Here is a 24576-nt window from a genome sequence, read left to right on the forward strand (position 1 = left end):
AACTGTTTTATATTTACTATGGCATGATGCTTAGTGGATGAATTTAGAAAAAAAGTTTAAAAAGAAAAAATATTTTAGTGTGCCTTAAAACGAAATGTTTTATTCTTACACGGAAACTGAAAAACAATAGAACACTACACTTGGCTTTTTTTTTCTTTTAGAGCTTCAAAATAAAACTATCAGTAAACACACAGCTAGTACTTTCTGAGAGTCTTCTCATTGCCATCTTCACTGTATATAGATTGTGATTCCTCAGTCCGAAATGGACATGTTATCTATTTCAGTTGTTAAAATTCAGAAATGTCACATTTTATACCAAATATTTTGTACCCAGTCCAGGAGTCCATAGCACAAGTTGAAGTAGACAATTTATGACTATCCAGTTAACTGAATCAACAAAGATGACCAAGTGGCATGATCCAAGCCCCCAAGTCACAGATTTTGGGGGAAACTAAATCAATATTATTTCAATAACTTCTAAATTTCCACCTATTACCTATGATATGGGCACAGTCTCAGAAAAAAAGATGTGGCATAGTGGATGAGGAGCTAAATTAAACCAACTCTTATCACTAATCATTTTAAAATATAAATTTAAATAATAACAAAAATTGTGTATGCCTTACTTCATCTGGGAATAAGCACTTACTAATTTATGCCAGCAACAAGATAAGCTATATGTACGTTATTAATAAATGTGGGAAAGATATTGATTTGATAACCAATGTTTTCTATATATTGTGATTATTTGAATAAATTTATTTAAAACACACACAATTTGTGGTAGAACTGGACAATGTTAGCATGAAAAAAATAAACTTCTAAAAATTAGTTTTGTCTCCTGATTTTAGAATAACTTTGGGGCACCCTTAATGATTCACATCTTTGAAGTTATAATTTCTGATTATAATTTCTGGCTTTCATGGATAATAAGGAAAAGAAAAACAACTCTGATTTCTCTCTACATCATACCAGAAAATTCCTTTTTCTTCATTGCTGTAACCCTGGAAAAATTATTTAAGCTCTTTTCATTTCCTCCCATATAAAATAAGTAGGAGAAAGGAGTTGTGGACAATAATAGTGCTTAATCAAGGGGTTGTTGAGATTTAATGAGATATTGAATGAAAAGTACTTGATTTAATGACTAGAATGTAGTAAACCTTCATTAAAAGTTATTAACTATATCTTACAATACAATACTAATAAAGTATTTTAGTAAATATTAATATTATACTTACAGAGTGTGAAATATCTACTGGAATTTCAGAGAAATTAAATAAGCATTAGGACTTAGTAAGATGAAGCATAAAAAGTCATAAATAATACCTAATGAATTCAGGAAAAAAATCGCCTAGGTAATTTTCCTTATAATTCAGCTCTACATTAGATTTATAATTTTTAAATGCTATGGTGAAGATTATTGATGAGATTTTTTTTTAAGAGCTTTAAAGTTAATTAAACATTTTACATCTAAAACTTCATCAGTTGCTCACAGAAGCTCTTTAGGTAATCTACTCATGACTTTCTGTTTTGTTTGAAAAGTTTGCTTGCTATAATGCAAAGTGTTGACAAAATAAAATTGCCAGAATATTATGTTCAAAACTGAATGCTTAGGCAGGGGGAAGCAAATATATGTCTAAACTGGAAAAATCAAACCAATTTTTTTGGTTCTGAGTGTCTATTTTGATATAAGATGCAGATATCATCATCAAATTGAAATAGTTATCCAAATTGCTTATGACTCATGTATAGCTATACAACTCATCAAACCAACAGTCAAGAACAATTTTATTTCTTTAAATAGTCACAAGATGCAAGAGTTTTAATAGCTGAATGAATGATTTTATTTTAACTAAAAGAGAGCTATATAACTGAGCCAAATTAATCATTTTAGAAACAGAATCAGGCTGAGAATTTGGAATTCAGTCCATTGATTACAGCTGAGATGACATGCAACTGAAAAATTATTCTGCTGTGTATATGAAGCAACGTAGAAGAACGATTGGGATGAAATTGTTACTAGGCCTTTGGAAATTAATTTACAATTACAGATTAGAGAAAAATATTTCTGAAACATGTCAGTCTTTCTAAGATTTACATTGAAGAGCTAGTAGTGCTTAGCATTGCCAACGATATTCAACATAAGAGAAAGTTTGATAAGAATTATATATGTTAGTTTAGACGTTTTTAATTATATTCCACACCATGATGGCTGATACTTTAAGATATATATAGTTGCCCTCTGAATATAAGCAATATATTAATTACCAAATAAATCAGATAACATTATGAATTACAAAAGTACCCCAGATTATAGTCATAATTCTGTCATGATATAAAATTATAATCCAAAATTAGTCTTCATTTTACACTATATCTTTGTATTCTAGAGAAGGAATATTAGCTCCAATAAATGAGATGTATCAACTGTAAGATTTGTCAGTATAAATAATATCTAACCAATAGTTTAACCTTCACCAGAAATTCTATGGCAAAACAAAAAACCTGAGCTATAAATTTTAGACAGGGAAAAAGAAGGGTCATTCATTTATTCTACAAATATTTACTGAAAACTAACTATTATATAGCTTGGCACTAGGTGCAATTGAGAATACAAGGACGGCAAACCACGGTTTGTGACTTCAAGGATGTTAACTAGACTTATTGTGGTGATCATTTAGCAATGTATACAAATAGCAAATTATTTCTGTTGTACACCTGAAACTAATATAATGTTGTATGTCAATTATACCTCAATTTTAAAAAATCATGAATTTAAGTATATTTTAAAAAAACACTAGAGGAAGTAATAAATAGAAGAAAGAGAAAAAGTACTCAGTTGGGGGAAGAAAATGGTTCTAAGTATAGGCGAGTGGGTATGTTGATTCTAATATATAAGTTGAAAAAAATTTTTAATATATGTAAAAAACTTTGTCATTTTATAGGCTTTCTGATTCACCTACCTATTGTTTCACTGCTTGTTGCTGTAATCCTTGGAAGGGAAGCTGCTGAATTGGGGAAAACAATGGAAAAAAAATAAGTTTTGTGTAGAGGGAATGTTATGTTTCTGAGAATACTACTGTCATACATAAAATGAATCAACTTGAAATTAACATTTCAGAGAATTTGATCATATAGGTGAATAGATGTCAAAATGTGAAATTAAAGTTTTAAAATCCATAGACAACAAGTAAAAGGTTAAAGAAATTTATCATCTTGTATAACATTTTTTTCCAAAGGATTCCTCTAAAACATTAAAAACAAAACATAAGAAAAACTTTCCCTAAAAATGTCATTGCAGAGGTATAATGCTGCAAAAGAAAGTTTTGCATTTTTTTTTTACTGCCCTGTTGATGAAGTTGTGGTTGGAGATAAGGGCTTACCTGTGCCTGAGCTACTGGTTATCAGTGTAATTGCTATACAAAGGAGGAGACAAATGTTTGGAAAAGTATGTTAACATGGTGTTGAAAGACAAGATTAAAAAGTATTTATTTAGACATGTTTAGATATCTCTAGAATGCAAATAAGTGATTAAACGTAACAGTAAATTCATTTATCGGATGTTGACACATTTAATATACTTTTGTACTCCTTTGGCCACTGCTTTAATTACAAATAATTCAATTAAAGTTAAAATTCTTTGGTGTTAGTAATGGGAAATTGTAAATTATTTTCAAAGAATTTAGAATTTTCTGCAGTAGCAACTTTCTCTGAATAAGTAGTATGCAGAATGTTCTTTTTAGGACACACAACTTCTAAATAGGGAATACATTCTTCACTAATATTACAACTGGATGTAGATCTTGCTACTTGTCATTTAGGAAATGAATAAACGGAGAATGACAAATTTGAAAAAAAGGCCAAAATGCCTGAATTGCAAATTCACTTTGCTGCTAGTTTAGAAGCCAAATAACTAATAAGCATTTTTTTTACCTGCTTCGGTGCTTAATATGGAGGTAGCTGTTGTAGTAGAAACTGTTTAGAAAAGACAATATTTATGAAAATAGATTACTTGAATAATTTTTGCTGGGAAATTTAGTTCAAAAAACCAGTTGCCATAAGCAAATAAAAATTTCTGACATTGTGTGCAGAGGTTAAGCGACAAAACAATTTTTCATTTAAATCAATACATATAACACTATATATTTATTGTATGCCCACCAACAAAAATAACTAATTATTTTCTCTTATTACTACTTAACCAAAATCTTACAGGAACTTTATAAGGTCTTTTTATAGGCCAAGAAATAAGGTTCAGAATGCTGAGATGTGATACGTTAGCCTTAAGTGACCAAAAATAACTAAAATAAATAGCATTTTACAGATGATCACACAGCTAAATATATTATCAAAACCTAAGGCTTCCAATTTACTGTACTATCTCTTAATTGACACCACCTCCAATTTTATCAGTCAAGAGGAAATGAAATCCCTCTTTGACTCACACGAGACTGAAGTATGTAAGTGTATTTCAGCAACTCCAAGTACACTTATATTGCCAGTAAATTAAAAGTCCTAAAACGAAAGTTAAACTGCATTTTGTCCAGCTATCTCTTGAATGAACATAACTGAAACGCCCTTCCTTATAGCTTACAGCAAATATATGAGTTAAGAAAAATGAATTAACTTTTTATTTCTGTGTTTTCAAATCATCTCCCAGTGTAATCACACTTTTAAAATATTTACTTCACAGGAGACCACATTTTCTTCTTTTTCATTCCACTTGTTGCAAGTATCTAAAAATGTCAAGCTTTGGACGATTTATTTAACTAATAAGCATACATTACCTATGGTATGTTCTAATCATACTCCTAACAATTCAAAAGAGTATAATCAAATAATATTTTGACATATTTTCTAGTAAATGTTCATTTTAATTTAAAATTTTTGTATCAGCAGATTTATCAGCATATCTTTTACTGGCACAGATTCATGTGAAATTATAAGGGATTATCCAGAAAAGAAATCAGAAATACACATTTAAAACATAATTATGATTTTACCTGTAAATGTTGAATTTGTAGGTGTAGTTTCTGAAATAATCATAAATTATTATTATTGACAGGAATGAAAAATCGGGAAAAGAATTCTAAATCTTAAGTTGCCTATGAGTCATCTCTTTTTTACTTCTTGCACTTTTTAATACAAAAAAGGAGTAGCTCATGTATTCTTTTGAAGCTTATTGAGATTTATTTTTAAGATATGTGCTGCTCATGAGCCATCCTTTAATTATTTAATTCCGTCTATATGACTCTTCACCTTCCACTCCATCGCTTTACGAAACTATTTTGACTGATGTCTTGCTCCCTTAATTCCCAGAACCTACACATAGGCAGGGCCACATATGCAGCAAAGAACTGCCCCATCTAACAGTTGTTCGAAATACCTTGGCAACATTGGTTTTGAAGTAACCCAGCATGAGCAAATACACTGGAATAGAATTGTCTCAATCCGCTGAGCAGCAGTTCAAAGCATTAAGTACCTACTCCTCTGCTGTAGATGGTCTGAAAAGATCCCAAACCCTTTATCTCATCTTTCCATATCAATTAGAGTAAAATGTAATGACTCACCACTGCACTCCAACTCTCCTGCAATACAATAGCTGAAAGTTTAAAAAAAAAAAAAAAAACAAATAATGAGGTTGAAATTTTAACTCCTAATGACGTACATCTCCGAAATTTAAAACAACAAATTGTCTAACAGCGAAAATCAAAACAGAACCAAATAAGACAACAGTAAATAATTGTTTCCCCAAGAGCCTGCTATCAATTCAAATTGCTTGTTTCTTGTGTGCGTACTGTTAGTCCTAATCATTTCACTGAGGAGTTCTTAGGACCAAAAGGAATGCTTGGCAGTCAAGCCGCTAAGTTAGTCCTTTCATTTTCAGTTTCAAACGTGACATTATTTGATGACTGTGCTGTTCTAGTATAGAACGCACCTCTTTGCTTCCATGTCACCATCTGAAAGCCTATAAGCATGATCTTCCATGTATAGAATTAAAATTTTTTTACCTAAAACTATATAGTGACATTTTCTGTTCTGTTTTCTGCATTATTAAGATTTAACAAACCATTTGTTGATATGTTGATTTACTGAAAATACAAAATAACTAACATAACTGATAGAAAACTGAACCTAATGCTGGCCTTCTCATGTAGACATAACAGAGTTAAAAATTATGTACTTTTTTCTTAATTTTTTCTAAGTGAAAATATAAGAAACAGAATTGCTTATTGGAGAGGTAGTGGAGAATGTACCATGTTCTTCCACAGTTATCTTGGATCACTCCACCCGGTGGTACGACATCATTATAGAAGCAGCTGCACTCAGACAGACTGACGCATTTCATGGTGTTCTCATCCAGATAGGGGGCACTGTCCGGACACTTAGCATAACAACCTGTAGGGAAAAATGATGCGCAGTTCATCTCTACTTACTAAAACTTGTCATACTGCAGTATATATTTGTAAAGTTACTTAAATAAGTCCATGAACCGAAGTAGATAATAGCAAAACGACAACACATTCTTAACGAAAATATGTAAATTGAACAGGATTCAGATCCTCTTGCAATGAAACACCAAGCTAAGAACTTACAAATTTTGACTGGTTTAATTTTTTCTAAAGTGTTTCTTAAAGTATTTTTAAATGATTTGCTACTTTAATGACGGGCACGATGTTGAACATAATACAAGGGTTTGCTATACAGCCACGCATCGCTTAACAATGGGAGTACATTCTGAGAAATACATTGTTAGGTGATTTCATCATTGTGCGAACATCACAGAGTGTACTTACACACAAACCTCGATGGTATAGCCTACTACACACCTAGGCTATATGATACTAATCTTAGGGGACCACTGTGGTATATGTGGTCCACCCTTGACCGAAATGTCGTTATGCAGTGCATGACTACAGGTATCTTTAAATGTGGATGTCAATTCTAAATATATATTTTGCAAGGATAGAAGAAGATACAGAAGTCGTAATAAAATGGGCTGAAGGATCCCAAAGCCTGGGATTTAACACAGATGTGGCTTCTGGAAAGTTTTTGCATCAGCTTGTTTTCTTTTTTTTTCTCTCAGATATAACATGCTAAAAATAAAGTGCAGTTTAAGGATGGGATATAGTTTATTGGCCTCTATTCAAGTGAGACTATATTATATGTTGCATTCTGAAACTACATTCTCAGTAAAATACATTGTCTAAGGAAAGGTATAAAGATCGATAATGGGATCACAGCACTGTGTCCTCTCTCTCTCTTATTAAACAGATAACTATGTCTAGAGAAAATGTTTCTAATGTAGAAATATTAATGTCATAATAAATATAAATAATTCATCAAATTACAAAATGTAAGACACTGAATTGGCAGGAACTAACAACATTTTGCAGTTTAAAAATATCAATATAATTTGCACTACTTTTGGATATTATTATAACATGCCTTACCTTCTAAAACTGCAGAAAATTTCTGGCCAATAACTCGATCTTTGCATGTTTTTGCAGTCACTGTACCACAAGGTTCATAATGCCAGCTGCATTCCCCAGGGGCATTATAATAATCACAGTAGACGGCTGCAATTGAATTATATCAAATTACTTCCATTCATTATAACAATTTGCACCTTTCATTCTCCAAAGCATTTTTAAAAGGGATTTTGAATGATACTAACAACAAACAGACCTAAAATATAGCATTCTATCTTATCAAGTTCCTTGCGCTTTATCCGAATTGCCATATAAGCCAAAATAGCTCATAAACCAAGGGAAGAGGAACATATGGAATCAAAATAGCACTTTCCTTTGACATCTCACACTAAGGTTGGTTTGAGGTGGAAAGGTAAACCTTAATTTTCCCATTTTTAGATATCTTAGGTTATGTCCAGATTCGTGGTTTTAATGTTGAAACTTAAATTAGAAAAATAAATCTCTGGAAAAATTAGGCTTTTTCATATATAAATAAGAGTTCCCAAATGAGGTAACTAAAGATTTCAACATAATATAATGCTGTACATAATAAAATGAATAAAATGAGGATTCAATTTCAACATTTCTCATTTGTCATATTTTTCTCTCATAATAACTTCCATTAGAAGGAAAAGATTTGACTGATTTCTATTAAAGTTATCACATTCCATATATATCAAGATTCAGTTTATATCCATTTTACAGTTTATCTTGACTAGGGCTCTATAAAAGTTTTCAAGATAATTTGGACTTCAACAAAAGTAACATGTGAGGTAAATGTTTAGGGATATACAACTATACCAAGATAGGCAACAGTTCACTGCTCATCAAAGTATGAATAAGAGTTATTTTTCATCAGTATTTAATTTTTTTCCCTGTGAACACAGGAACATTTGAAACTAAAATTAAACTTGATGTGCTGTGCCAGGTGCCATATATTTTAGAAGAGGTATTTTTTCCATCATAAACAAACATGTTACCATGTTTTTAAAACTTTTCAGGTACAAGAATATGTATTTTATGGAAAATATGAGAGGAAGATTATCTAACAAAACAATTCTATCTAATTACGTTTTGAAAGAATAACAACATACGGACTTCACTTACGACAGAGATCTGGTTTTCTCCATGTGACACAGACTCCCACCGCACTGCACGCCTCTGCATACATAGCCACAGCCGTGCAGAATCCCAGGTACTTCCCTTCCATGTCGCATGCACAGGCTTCTTCGATACATGCATCATAGTACGTATTGGGATCCACCTAGGCAGAGCACAGCACGTGAGTCTCTGGGAGCAAACCCCGTTTAGGTTATTGCTCTCAGAGCCATGCTACCTTGTTGTGGCAGTCTCTGAATGTGCTGTCCCGGATGATCTCACATTTGCGCACGGCCCAGGCTTTACAGTATGGATTTGAGTCACATGGGAAAGTTTGATTTACTGTGTCCGAACATTCTTGACTTGTTTTCCAACTATTTCCAAATTCCAGTGCTCCAGCAGCTAGTGATGAGTATCTTGTTGTGAAATCATCCTTGAGATCGCCATTGTTATTTCCACAAAGACCACACACTTTGCCCTATATGGATCAGAAAGGAAAAATAACAAGTGTGATTTACCAAGGGTATATAGAAATAGATAGATAGATAGGTAGATAGATAGGTGGATAGATGATAGATAGATGACAGATAGAGATATACGATTATATATGTTGTATCATGAATCCATTTTAAATTCCAAATTTTGGAAGGAAACCAAAACCTGTGGATAAGATTCTGCTCCCGTTTAGTCCAAAATATCCTATATCGGCAAATGATCTAATATCAAATAAGTAAATGCCTTAAGAATTAAAAATAATTATATTCACTAACTACAAATTATATGTGAGTATACTGTTTGGTTCTTAGAATATTTGCTCCAAGGAATACATTTAATTCTACATATAAACCAGCTACCTCAAAATTGTATTATGTGATAATCTTAAGTAAGCAAGTATGGTTAAACTAGAATGCCTCAGGTTAATGCACTTATTTTTCACCAGATTCTGTCATCTTTGCTTACATTTCATATTTCACAATAAGGTTGAATAGATGTGGAGTCTATAACACAGACTACCATTCTCCCACTTTCCCCCATGAATGTCTCTAATTCTCAGTAATAGAAATGATTTTGCTCCCCCATTAATCAATTATTAGAGATATACATACATTCCAGTGTGGATCCAATATAACAGACAATCTTGTATTTTTGTCCCAAATTATGGTCATTCCACTTAAAAATTTCAGAATCAAGTATAGGCCAACAGTATGTATGGAGTATGCATTTCCATTCAGTTCACATTCTTTGCTTTCTGTAGTTTTGGCTGCCGTCACTTTACCATCATGCAAGACAACATTCTGATCCTGTAAATTAAAAGATAGACTCACAATAACATCAGTTTTACTTGGCTGCTCATAATCTGAGAGAAAAAGTAAATAAGAAATAGTACTGTACCTGAAAATCAACTATGATTTTTCTTGAGCAAGTAAGCCCATCTTCACAGCATGGGACACTTTCAGTTAAAATACGGAATGTGCCATTTTCACTACCACAATAATCCTTTAAAAATTAAATGATAATAATAGTTGTTAATATCAGGAACATGGAACTCAATTACAATTTTTACATCAGACAACTATTTCTTAGACAGTGACCCTTTAAGCTCAATAAATTACCATATGCTACGTCATGGAATTTCCAAAAGACAATGGGTAGGTAGCATTCATGAGTAGGTAGCCTTGGCTGAGTACAAACTAGTTAACTTGCTTTGACTCAGCCCTTTTCCCATTACTTCCATACAAGTTTAGAATTATACCATAGATATATAAGTATTTAAATTACATAAATTTAGAGGGGCGAACTCAAGATGGTGGTGTAAGCAGACTCGGAACTCACCTCCTCCTGTGGACACAGCCAATTTACAACTACTCGTGGAAAAATTAACCCTGAGACAGAACTGAAAACTGGATAAGAGGAACTCCTGCAACAACGGACAATCCTAACTGAGGTGGAAGAGGCAGAGACTCCCTTCTGGAGAGAAAAACCCCACCTTCACAAGCCGCCAGCTTCACAGCTGGCTGGGAGCAGCTCACAGGTCCGCAGCCTCCCTGGAGGAGCAGGGCCCTGAGCCGGGGAGCGCCCCCGCTGTGGACATTTTGTGGACCCAGCACAATCGAGACCAGCGGCATAATATCTGACTGTGCCTGCTACTAAAACATTGGGGAGCACCCCAAGAAAAGCTGGTTCACAAAGAAACTAAAACCGGCTCTTAAAGGGCCCGTGCGCAAACTCACCCGTTTCAGAAAGCATCCTAAAATCACCAGAAAGAAAGGTGCACAGTGCTGTGGTGAAAAGAGACTCACCTAATAGGCCCTGAATGCATCTCGGTGAGAGGTGAGACCTCTCCAGGGACTGGGACATTGGCAGCGGCCATTGTTGTGGCCTGGTGTAGGCGTGCTGACACAGATGCCATTAGAGTTCTCCCTGAGGCCTGCTAACCCAGGGTCTGCCCCACCCGCTAGAGCACCGATTTAATCCAGCTCAGCCAGGGCAGGCAGCCCACCCTAGAGACTGGTCCACCCAACAACAAGCCCTCAGGCAACTGGTGGGCCTGCATAGATTGGTGACTGGATTCTCTGCAGCCTGGCAACTGAGCCGGCTTTAGCAGGGCAGGGTGTGCACAAGGAGCGGGTGGAGAATGTGGGGTGGTGGCGGAGTGTGTGGGGCTCCTGCCATGGAGAGACTGGGTCCACTTCAGGAGGTCGGGGCACACACACGGGGCAGGACTGTGTTGATTGTGTGTGTGGACCTGTGGGCAACAGGGCTTGTCAGCTGCAGAAGACTTGTGTTTCTCAAGGACCCACATAGGGGGTTTGCCCCACCTTCCAAAGCCTGAAACAATTGGGTGCTCCTGTGCCTGAGGCCAGCCCCACCCAGCTGCAATCCTCAGAGAGCTGACAAGAGACCTAATAGGCTACAGGCTTACAGCAATTGTAAGGCCCTGAACCTAACAACCTGCCACACTGGGGGCCTACTCATTTAAAAGAAATACTGCGACACAAATGTGCTATTAGAACGTGCAGCCAACTGTGCTGGGGCTCCCCACACCTGATAAAGAGACTGAAGGGCCCAAAACAACTACAAGCAGCTGAGCATTACAACAGCTGGCCAGGAGCATAACTCAGCCTCCCTGGGCGCCTACAGGGAGAGCAAACAGGCCACAATAGAAGGACACATGTAGCCCACATAGGGGTCAACCCTGGAACATTGAGAACTGAGAGAAGCACACTGGAAGCCTCCTAAGGCATCACTTACATAAGGTCACCTATCCAAGAGCAGGAGACGTAGCTGACCTACCTAATACGTAGACACAAGCACAGGGAAAGAGGCAAAATGAGGAGGCAAAAGAATACATTCCAAGTAAGGGAACAGGACAAAACCCCAGAAAAGGAACTAAGTGAAACAGAAATGAGCAACCTACCCGACAGAGAGTTCAAACTAAGAGTGTTAAGGATGCTCACTGATCTGGGGAGAAGAATAGATGAACTCAGTGAGAATGTCAACAAAGAAATGGAAGATATAAAAAAGAACCAATCAGAAATGAAGAATACAATACTGGAAATGAAAAATTCATTAGAGGGACTCAAAAGCAGAGTAGAGGATACAGAAGAACGGATCTGTGAGCTGGAAGAAAGACTAGAAGAAATTACCCAAGGTGAACAGGTAAAAGAGAAAAGAACTAAAAAGAGTGAGGACAGTCTAAGGGACCTCTGGGACAACATCAAGCGCACTAACATCCGTGTTATAGGTGTCCCGGAAGGAGAAGAGCGAGACAAGGGGGCAGAGAATCTATTTCAAGAAATAATAGATGAAAACTTCCCTAACCTAAGGAAGGAAACAGACATCCAGGTACAGGAGGCACAGAGAGCCCCAAACAAGATAAACCCAAAGAGGCCCACACCAAGACACATCATAATCAAAATGTCCAGAATTAAAGATAAAGAGAGAATCCTAAAAGCCGCAAGAGAATGTCAAGTTACATACAAAGGAAACCCCATAAGGCTATCAGCTGACTTCTCAGCAGAAACCTTACAGGCTAGAAGAGAATGGCACGATATATTTAAAGTGCTAAAAGGAAAAAACTTACAGCCAAGAATACTCTACCCAGCAAGGTTATCATTCAAAATGGAAGGAGAGATCAAAATTTTCCCAGATAAGCAAAAATTAAAGGAGTTTGTCACCAAGAAACCAGTGTTACAAGAAATGTTAAAGGGACTGATTTAAGGGGAAAAGAGAAGACCACAAATAGGAAAAATTATCTATTTCCACGATTAGAATGTAATGGATACAAATGCACAAAAAAGAGGTTAAATATGATATCAAAAACATAAAAGGAGGGAGGAGGGGAGTTAAAGAGTACAGGTTTCAGACAGAGGTCAAACTAAAGTGACCATCAATTCTGTATAGAAGAAGTAAGGAACAGAGAAGGACTCCTAAAACACTGAGAAAAAAAAAAAAGTTAAAAAATGGCAGTAAGTACATACTTATCAATAGCTACTTTAAACGTCAATGGACTAAATGCTCCAATTAAAAGGCATAGGGTGGCTGACTGGATAAAAAAACAAGACCCATATGTATGCTGCATACAAGAGACACACTTCAGACCTAAAGACACTCACAAACTGAAAGTGAAGGGATGGAAAAAGATACTCCACGCAAATGGCAATGAAAAGAAAGCTGGGGTAGCAGTACTCATATCAGACAAAATAGACTTTAAAACAAAAACTGTAAAAAGAGACAAAGAAGGGCATTACATAATGATCAAGGGAACAATCCAACAAGAGGATATAACACTTGTAAATATCTACGCACCCAATGTAGGTGCACCTAAATATATAAAGCAATTGTTAACAGACATAAAAACAGAAATAGACAGTTACACAATAATAGTAGGGGACTTTAACACTCCACTTACACCAACGGATAGATCATCCAAACAGAAGATCAATAAGGAAACATTGGCCTTAAACGACACACTAGAACAGATGGACCTAGTAGATATATACAGAGCATTCCATCCAAAAACCGAAGAATACACGTTCTTTTCAAATGCACATGGAACATTCTCCAGGATTGATCACATATTAGGCCACAAAACAAGTCTCCATACATTTAAGAAGACTGAAATAATACCAAGCATCTTTTCTGACCACAACGGTATGAAACTAGAAATCAACTATAGGAAGAAAATCAGAAAAGCCACAAATACATGGAGATTAAACAAAATGCTACTGAACAACGACTGGGTTAACGAAGAAATCAAAGAAGAAATCAAAAAATACCTGGAGACAAATGAAAATGAAAATACGACATGCCAGAATTTATGGGATACAGCAAAAGCAGTTCTAAGAGGGAAGTTTATAGCAATACAGGCCTATCTCAACAAACAAGAAAAATCTCAAATAAAAAATCTAACAATGCACCTAAAGGAGCTGGAAAAAGAGGAACAAACAAAGCCCAAAATCAGTAGAAGAAGGGAAATAATAAAAATCAGAGCAGAAATTAATGAAATAGAGACCAAAAAAACAATAGAAAAAATTAATAAAACCAAGAGCTGGTTCTTTGAAAAGATCAACAAAATAGACAAACCTTTAGCTAGACTCACCAAGAAAAAAAGAGAGAAGGCACAAATAAGTAAAATCAGAAATGAAAGAGGAGGGCCGGCCCTGTGGCTTAGCGGTTAAGTGTGTGCTCTCTGATGCTGGCGGCCCGGGTTCGGATCCCGGGCGCACACCGACGCACCGCTTCTCCGGCTACGCTGAGGCCGTGTCCCACATACGGCAACTAGAAAGCTCTGCAACTATGACATACAACTAACTACTGGGGCTTTGGGGTGAAAATAAATAAACAAACAAAATCTTTAAAAAAAAAAAAAAAAAGAAATGAAAGAGGAGAGGTTACAACAGACACCTCAGAAATACAAAAGATTATAAGAGAATACTGTAAAAAGCTATATGCCAACCAATGCGACAATCTGGAAGAAATGGATAAATTCTTAGAATCATACAACCTTCCAAAACTGGATCAAGAAGAAGTAGAGAATTTGAATAGACCAATCACCAGTAAGGAGATCGAAACAGTAATCACAAACCTCCCCAAAAATAAAAGTCCAGGACAAGACGGCTTCCCTGGTGAATTCTACCAAACATTCAAAGAAGACTTAATACCTATCCTTCTCAAACTCTTCCAAAAAATTGAGGAGGGGGGGAAGCTCCCTAACTCATTCTACGAAGCTGACATTACCCTGATACCAAAACCAGACAAGGACAACACAAAAAAAGAAAATTACAGGCCAATATCACTGATGAACATCGATGCGAAAATCCTCAACAAAATACTAGCAAATCGCATACAACAATACGTTAAAAAGATTATACACCATGATCAAGTGGGATTTATTCCAGGTGTGCAGGGATGGTTTAACATTCTCAAATCAATCAACGTAATACACCACATTAATAAAACGAAGAACAAAAATCACATGATCATCTCAATAGATGCAGAGAAAGCATTTGACAAGATCCAGCATCCATTTATGATAAAAACTCTGAATAAAATGGGTATAGAAGGAAAGTACCTCAACATAATAAAGACCATATATGACAAACCCACAGCTAATATCATCCTTAATGGTGAAAAACTGAAAGCTATCCCTCTAAGAACAGGAACCAGACAAGGATGCCCACTGTCACCACTCCTATTTAACATAGTATTGGAAGTCCTAGCCAGAGCAATCAGGCAAGAGAAAGAAATAAAAGGGATCCAAATTGGAAAGGAAGAAGTGAAACTGTCACTATTTGCAGATGACATGATTTTATATATAGAAAACCCTAAAGAATCCACCAGAAAACTTTTAGAAGTAATAAGCGAATATGGTAAAGTTATGGATACAAAATCAACATACAAAAATCAGTTGCATTTCTGTACACTAACAACGAAGTAGCAGAAAGAGAAATTAAGAATACCATCCCATTTACAATTGCAACAAAAAGAATAAAATACCTAGGAATAAACTTAACCAAAGAGGTGAAAGATCTGTACACCGAAAACTATAAAACATTTCTGAAAGAAATTGAAGAAGACACAAAGAAATGGAAAGATATTCCGTGCTCTTGGATTGGAAGAATTAACATAGTTAAGATGTCCATACTTCCTAAAGCCATCTATAGATTCAATGCAATCCCTATCAAAGTTCCAACACCATTTTTCACAGAAATAGAACAAAGAATCCTAAAATTTATATGGAACAACAAAAGACCCCGAATAGCTAAAGGAATCCTGAGAAGAAAGAACAAAGCTGGAGGTATCACACTACCTGATTTCAAAATATACTACAAAGCTATAGTAACCAAAACAGCATGGTACTGGCACAAAAACAGACACACAGATCCATGGAATAGAATCGAAAGCCCAGAAATAAACCCACACATCTATGGACAGCTAATCTTTGACAAAGGAGCCAAGAACATACAATGGGGAAAAGAAAGTCTCTTCAACAAATGGTGTTGGGAAAACTGGATAGCCACATGCAAAAAAATGAAAGTAGATCCTTACCTTACACCATAGACAAAAATTAACTCCAAATGGATTAAAGACTTGAATGTAAGACCTGAAACTATGAAACTTCTAGAAGAAAACATAGGCAGTATGCTCTTTGACATCGGTCTTAGCAACATATTTTCATGCACCATGTCTGACCAGGCAAGAGAAACAATAGAAAAAATAAACAAATGGGACTACATCAAACTAAAAAGCTTCTGCACAGCAAAGGAAACCATCAACAAAACGAAAAGACAACCTAACAGTTGGGAGAAGATATTTGCAAACCATACTTCTGATAAGGGCTTAATCTCCAAAATATATAAAGAACTCATGCATCTCAACAACAAAAAAACTACCAACCCAATTAAAAAATGGGCAAAAGACCTGAACAGACATTTCTCCAAAGAAGATATACAGATGGCCAACAGACACATGAAAAGATGTTCAAAATCACTAACTATCAGGGAAATGCAAATCAAAACTACAATGAGATATCACCTCACGCCCGTTAGAATGGCTATAATTAACAAGACAGGAAACAACATGTGTTGGAGAGGATGTGGAGAGAAGGGAACTCTCATACACTGCTGGTGGGAGTGCAAACTGGTGCAGCCACTATGGAAAACAGTATGGAGATTCCTCAAAAATCAACGATAGAACTACCATATGATCCAGCTATTCCACTGTTGGGTATTTATCCAAAGAACTTGAAAACACCAATTTGCAAAGGTACATGCACCCCTGTGTTCATTGCAGCCTTATTCACAATAGCCAAGACTTGGAAGCAACCTAAGTGCCCATCAAGGGACGAATGGATAAAGAAGCTGTGGTATATATACACAATGGAATACTACTCAGCCATAAGAAACGACGAAATCCAGCCATTTGTGACAACATGGATGGACATTGAGGGTATAATGCAAAGTGAAATAAGTCAGAGGCAGAAGGTCAAATACCGTATGATTTCCTTCATTAAGTAGTAGATAATAACAACAATAAACAAACACATAGGGACAGAGATTGGATTGGTGGTTACCAGAGGGGAAGGGGGGAGGGAGGAGGGTGAAAGGGATAATTCGGTACATGTGTGTGGTGATGGGTTGTAATTAGTATTGTGGTGGTGAACATGATGTAGTCCATGCAGAAATGGAAGTACAATGATGTACACCTGAAAGTTTTACAATGTTATAAACCAATGTTACTGCAATAAACAAAAAATTTAAAAAAAAAAGAAAAAAAAATAGCTAGATAAAGGTGAGTTTTTTCCTCAGTGATTTTTATGAAACTTAATATTGAATCACAATTAATGTATAAATGCAAAACAATCCACATTTCACTCATTAGACGTTACTTAGGAAGCAGTTTAATTGTATGTAACAAGCATGAACTCTGGAATCAGACAAATCTAGGTCTGAATATGGCATTTTCTACTTAGTAGTTTACGCTGCTTCACCTCTGTAAAGCTCACTTTCTTCATCTGCATCATAGGAATAGTAATATCATCATTTTCATACTGTAATGATTAAATGTAATAAAATATAGAAGCTCTTATAAAATGGTAACTGTCATTGTCACTGATAATGCTGTTGTTAAATAATATCTAACATTTATTGAGCACTTATTTGCCCTAATTTGGTTTCAAGTAGGGACTATTTCCATCTCCATTTTACAGATAAGGAAACACACAGAGAAGTTAAGAAATGTACCCAAAGTCACACATCTGAGAAATTGGCAGAACCAGGATTGAAATCTAGGCCTACTGCCTCCAGAGTCAGCATTACAACATATTACATTCTACTGCCCTTGAGAAATATTTGAGGCCATTTTTTTAAATTTCACATTTTGAGAGTAAAATTCTCCAGAGCTCTTCTACAAACAAATAATAATTAATAAGTATTAAAAATTTGTGATAAAGCCCACTTGTAATTACCTCAAGAAATGAATACTGGCAGAGACCATCAAAGCTGTAACTTTTTCCATCAAAAGTTCTAACATGACCGTCCCCATAGATGTGGCAGGTGGTTTCACATTCATTTTGTGTACAGTTCCAGGATCCCTTCATGCAAGTACTAAAAAAATATGATAGAGTGTGGTAATTATATTATGCCAAGAATCGTATACTTATATTGTTTTTGAAATCATAAAGACTTAACTCATAAATACTCATAAATAAGCATAAAACAATGTTTCATAGTCTCTTAAATTTTGTGGTTGTCATTATATGATATGATATTCATCATATATAATGCTATATAAAGCTTCTATATTAAAAAATAGCCTTTTTTAACTACATTTGACCATTATTTTTTCAAATATCCCAAAATACGACTTCTTTCCCCTAAAAATAAGAGCAGACTGTACACTTTCTAATATTCAAAACAAATAAAACAGTAATCCTTGATTATGTACCATTTGTTGCAGCTAACTGAGGTGACACTTCCTTGATCATACTCTCGTCCACCAAAAGAGCATGGGCAGTCATCAGGAAAGACACAGTTCCCTTTAGAATTTCGAACCATTCCTACTGGACAGTAGCACCCACGTTTGCAAGGCAAGTTCTCCTACAGGAACAAATATAAAATATACACCATGAGGCACAGCTCTGAACACGTAACATTATCAGCATTAATTTACAATACATAAATATAGCAAATATACATTTAGAGTCAACATTTGACAAGTCAAAATAACACCCAATAAATATGACCTTCTAATTATTTTTCATTGCTGTTTTAGTTTCCCTCTGCCCTGAAACAATTAAAAATTTTAAAAAGCTAAACTCTAATGCCATGTTACTTACATCAAAGCTAGGTATGTTCCGAGTGCTACATGTACGATCAGCTCTTCTCTGTGCCTTAGGATCGCTACAGTTAACATACTCAGCCCCTCCAGAACAATTCTCTGCCGGATAAAGGAAGTTGTTAGTCAAGGGCCTCTTAATGTGCTTATTTTAATCAAAGTAGATATCTTTAGCTTGCATCATGATTTCAACACTTACGCAGGATTAAATTAAGGGGAATCTCGCAAAGAAGAATTCCATCCTGACAGACACTAGAAATAAAAGAAAATGATACATTTAAATCTCAAATTTCAATAACAACTTCTTAATACACTGTTACAGCAACTTGAACTCCTCATTCTTAAACCATGTGTTTTATCACATGTAGTTAGATGAATGAGACAAGGTCCCCCAGAAGATGCATAAAATGTACCAAATTCTAAGATATAGCCTTGCGTGTGCATTCCTATATTATATGAGTATTTCTATATTATAGGAAGGTACAAACAAGGTTCTATGAACATCAGAGAAAACTTCATGGAAAAGAGGGCTGGATCTTGATGGATTAGTAAGATTCAACAGATATGCTGATAAGATACAAAGCTGCTATGTAGAAAAGAACAAGGTATGCTCCAACGATTTGTTTGGATAGAAGGTAGGATGCATGATAAGCAGAAGTTGTAAAAGTAAGTTGGGGATAGATTTCAGAGGGCCTTAAATGACATGCAAGTTTATTTCTGTTTTTCAGGCAACTGTCACCAGTAAAGTTTCTGAGCAGCGAAGTGGCACAATCAGAATAGTGCTTTAGGTTAGATATGCTAGCCATCGGGCAGAAAACACGAGACAGAGACAGAGGGCAAAGAACTGCTAAGTTAGCTATCACAGTAGTGCCAGTAAAGGCTCATGGGAGTCTGAAATAGGGTAATAATGAAGGAAACCATAATTTGGAGGTGCTAGCCTAAGTCTCATTAAAAAGGTAATCTACTGATTCCCCAACATCTACAAAGAAAATATCATTATTAAACCCCAACCAGATGTTTTGTGTGCTTTGATGGAAAGGGGTTATTATCCATGCTCCCCTTTTAAATGGCCAAGAAAAATCATTCATTGCTAACTGATCATTTCATGGAACTAAAGAAAAGAGAGAAGGCACATCCAAAATTTTCCGGAATGGCTACTTCATTTTTGCAGTTACATTGTTAAGAATTGCTATGTCGGTCTATCGAATTAGAAATACAGATAAATTACTTTGTCCCAAACTGCAGAAATCACAACCCCCTTTAGCCATTACAAAAAGTCACAATTCTTCAACTTCTCCTACTGCCCAGGAACTAAGTTCAAATTCTTGAGCATGTCTGGTCACTGTCTACATTTCCAGTCCAATCCTATGCAACAATAACCTACACGTGCATTACTTTTTCAAGTATTTCCTACATTAGTGCATTCTGTTTACTCTACTGGAAATCACTCTTCACACCCTAATTTTGTCTCAAAAAAGATTCATCCCTTAGGAAAACTCAAATGCTGGTCCCCTCTGAGAAATCTTCCTTATCTCCTCAGGTAGCGACTGGCCCTTTCTGCTACCATATTATAGTATGCAAACCTCCTTGCAATAGTCAGCATCCTGCTTACTCTATGAGTCCAAGACAATGTTCACTAATCTTTGTAACTCCACCATTCAGCACAAGGCCTCACACACAGTACCTATTTATTTAATAAGTGTTTGTTGAATGCTGAGAGTCAACTAGAAAGCCTTGTCTGAATATGAAATCGTTTTGCATTGTCTGTATTTAGGAGCTGCTAGAATATTTTTCTACTGATATTTGAAACCAAACAAGAGTAGGATAAACCAGTTATAGCCATTATGATGCAGTGAACACTCCAGAATAAAGGGGGCCATAACTAACCTTAATAAGAAATACAAAAGTAAAAACATGACAAGTCTAGAGAAGACTTCAGGCTAGCAAAAGACTATTTCTCTGAAAAGGACAGTCCCTTGATTTCAAAGTCATAACAAGTATACATGTAATCTCCATACCATTTATTGTCATCAATATTGATGAGCTTGCCTGGTTGCACGACCTCGTCGTTTATGTAGCAGTCACACTGAGATTTTGTAACACAATTTCCTTCATTATTCTGGTACATTCCATCAGGGCAAGTGCATCCATCAACTGGAACATCTTCTACATCACAGCTCCTATCTCTCTCTGACAATGATCGGCAAGAACTATTGCAGCCTTTTACATTGTAGTTGAAAACTAGGCCACTTGGACAAGACTGATCTGTTGGTATACAGGCAAAAAACAGTAAATATGTATACATTCAGTAAAATGAGCAATTTTATTTCAACTTAACATTTATAGATATTATAGCAAATTATTCATAATTGAGGATATGAATAATAAAGAAAAAGGTACTTATTGTTCATTGGTTTTTTATTCTTTTTTTTTTCTTGGTCAATATTGAGTCTCTATTATATGTTTACATGTTCTGCTGGGGATAAAGCCCACAAACAAGACAGATAATACACTGCTGTCATGTGGTTTATGTTCCTTCCTAGGGAAAGGACAATTGTAGTATGTGCTACAGAGAAGCAAGACGGGAAGCTCTAAGTGTGTACAACTAGGAACCTGCACTTCATGATGAGAAAGGTAGATGGACAGCATGAAGGCAGCCTAGAGAAAATTAATTCTATGTCTGGGGAGCAGCCTAAGTTAGAAGAGGGAGAAATTCTTTCAAGGAGCAAGTAGAAGCTATAAGCCCAGAGACAGAATCAGCGGTTAGAACTTGTAGGACCCTCTTAAGCAGTTTCATCTTCAGCCTTAGAGCAATGAGAAGTCATTGACTTTGTTTTAGACTGGAATGCCACATGATCAGATTAGTTTTATTTGGTTTTACTTTAAAGATTATACTGATTTCTCTGTGGAAAATGGATTAGGGGATCCATCCATCCAAGAGTGGATATTGAAAGAGGCTATTGCAATCACCCAGGAGAAAAAAATGATGGTTTCTTGAACTAGCTTGGTGGCAATAGAGATGGAGAGATATGAATGGATTTGAGAGAAATTTTGGAGGTGAACTTGACAGACCTTCTTGATTGACTGGATACAGGCTGCGAGGTATTAAGTATGATCTATAAGGGATATATTTCTATAAAGTATTTTTTTTGGTAAATCAAGTATTTTTCTGAAGTCATATTCAAGTAGTGAAATAAATATTTTAAAACAAAGCAAGATTTTATAAATGCAATAGTTGAGCCCCTAATTTACTAGTTTATTTTTGTTTTTTTCAAAGTAAGTTATTAATATTTGACTATCATTCAAAAATGCAGTAAGAGGCAGAATATTATTTAAATTTCAGCATACAATAACTGAACAGAGACATATATTTATATAGATATACTGTTCTTGTTTAAACATGAATATACTAAATCAAGATATGAGAAATAAATCAAGACATAAAAATGCAAGGATTGCTCAAATATATTTTTAAAAAGACAGAAAATCATCTTTGAAAGAACCAAGTACAAATTTGTAAATACATGCGCCTAAACTGCACACACACACACACACACACACACAAACTATAGTAAAATTGAGAAGGAAGTAGAGTTATATAAGGCCTCTCTCCTGCTCACCACATAGGTTGGCTCTCCATCCCTCTATGTACGTTTCCTTCTCTGCACATGCTTTCACATAGTTGCCTAAAACTGTACACAGGCAATCTTGACTGTCTTCACAAGCACAAGTGTATATTTTGCATTCCTTTAAAATAAGAAACACATTTACATTACATTATGAAAATGTTCAGAAGAACGGGTAAACTGGGTATAATAATTCAGTTCATAACCACACCTCTTCCCCCCAAAAAATTTGTCTTTGAAACTTTTGGAAATATTTCTTTTCAAAAACATGCAAAATAGCAAATCAATTATTACCTGAGTTTTCAAAGAACTTGGAAAAGATAGAAAAGAGATACTTCAGATTTGTCTCATTTGGGGTTATTTCCCAGTACCACTTTTTTTTTAAGTTGGTATATCTAACAATTGAATAAATTAGTGGAATCTAATGTTAAATTGAAACATACATCTTAATCTACTGGCAATGGCTGTTATTGGAAAATTTTTTAATATCTACCTGCTTCTTTTGATATTATCAAAATATTTCTTAAAAAGAGTTGTTAATGTTAGACCCTCACATACCTCATGATACGGTTTAGGGTTTACAATTGGATGGCAGGAAGCAAAAGGCCCACTTGAATCAAGAAGAATTCCACAATGACTGCCAGCAAACCTTTCTGGAAGACAATTAATGCACCCAAAATTAGTATCAATAATGTCATAATTCTTTAATTGACAGAAGAAGTACAAATTTTTAGCAGAATTTTGTCTCTATTAAAACAATTGTTTTTAAACTGTTTTGCTATAAGAAATCTAATTTGTTATCCACTGCATACAAAAATAGCATGATATAATCAGAAACACCTGAAACTAAGAGGCAAAATCTTTATTAGCTTTGGACTTTTGTATAAATCAGTTAACCTTTTTCTGAAATGCAGTTTCTGTATAAAAATGGGAATAAGGAAACCAGATTATTTATTCAGGTGTCTTTTAATTTAAAATATATATTTTTGTCTAAATTATGACAAGTTGGTAAATGAAGCCACCACAACACCACCACCACCTCCACCCTGTCACCCCAGAAGGTCCTATCAGTTTTTCTCAAGGTCATACATTAGGACAACCAAAATCAATAATTCAAATACACTAATTTTATTTATTTATTTATTTTTTCTGTGAGGAAGATCGGCCCTGAGCTAACATCTGCCAATCCTCCTCTTTTTGCTGAGGAAGACTGGCCCTGGGCTAACATTCATGCCCATCTTCCTCCACTTTATATGGGACGCCGCCACAGCATGGCTTGACAAGCCCTACGTCGGTGCGCACCCGGGATCTGAACCAGCAAACCCCAGGCCACTGCAGCAGAGCTCGCGCACTTAACCACTTGCGCCACTGGGCCGGCCCCCACTAGTTTTATTTTTTTAAGTGCTTAATTTGATATTTGGTTGGTTTATAAATAACTAGCCTCATACTAACAGACATTAAGAGAAGAGAAAATTTACAAAAATAGCGTCTGAGTAGCAAATGCTTTGCTCAATGATTTGCAAATGCTTAAAGGTGGTGATTGTGACTAAGACAAACATTGCTAAAAATTTTAACTATTGTTGATTGGTTTTTAAAAGTTACTGTCACTGGAAGGCAATAAAGGAAGCTGACTGAATCTATTAAAAGGACATTGAGGCCAATTATTTCTAAAATTTTGACAAACTGGTAACCAAGTATTACCACTTTTTCTGTAAACATTACTAGCAGCTTATTAAAGTATGGTTTAATTTTCTGTATTTTATTTTATTAAATTAAATATAAAATACTGAAAATTGAAATAATTTATATGTCTCTCAAAAGTGTTAACATATAGTCTGCTTAACATAAATTGGCTTGGTTTCTCAGGAAATATACTTTTTTTTTTTTTTTTTGGTGAGGAAGACTAGCCCTGAGCTAACATCCGATGCTAATCCTCCTCTTTTTGCTGAGGAAGATTGGCCCTGGGCTAACATCCATGCCCATCTTCCTCTACTTTATATGGGACACCACTACAGTGCGGCTTCACAAGCGGTGCGTCGGTG

The 24576-nt window shown here is 35.4% G+C and overlaps 1 protein-coding gene across 1 annotated transcript in view; it reads right to left on the reverse strand.

Moving 5' to 3' along the window:
- Positions 1-24576, reverse strand: part of MUC19 (mucin 19, oligomeric) — a 129800-nt gene that overhangs the window by 80656 nt on the left and 24568 nt on the right. Inside the window, 18 exon segments of the mRNA XM_087441908.1 lie at positions 2964-3008; positions 3384-3416; positions 3934-3975; positions 5004-5033; positions 5571-5602; positions 6258-6399; positions 7455-7580; positions 8580-8736; positions 8809-9048; positions 9677-9871; positions 9963-10067; positions 18040-18178; positions 18519-18670; positions 18910-19010; positions 19108-19160; positions 20927-21173; positions 22529-22655; positions 23093-23187. Of these exon segments, the coding sequence (XP_087298034.1) occupies positions 2964-3008; positions 3384-3416; positions 3934-3975; positions 5004-5033; positions 5571-5602; positions 6258-6399; positions 7455-7580; positions 8580-8736; positions 8809-9048; positions 9677-9871; positions 9963-10067; positions 18040-18178; positions 18519-18670; positions 18910-19010; positions 19108-19160; positions 20927-21173; positions 22529-22655; positions 23093-23187 (2061 nt within the window).

Source organism: Ceratotherium simum, chromosome 17 (genome assembly GCF_057802395.1).
Source record: "Ceratotherium simum simum isolate JZ-2026a chromosome 17, ASM5780239v1, whole genome shotgun sequence".
In the NCBI taxonomy this organism is placed as follows: Eukaryota; Metazoa; Chordata; class Mammalia; order Perissodactyla; family Rhinocerotidae; genus Ceratotherium; species Ceratotherium simum.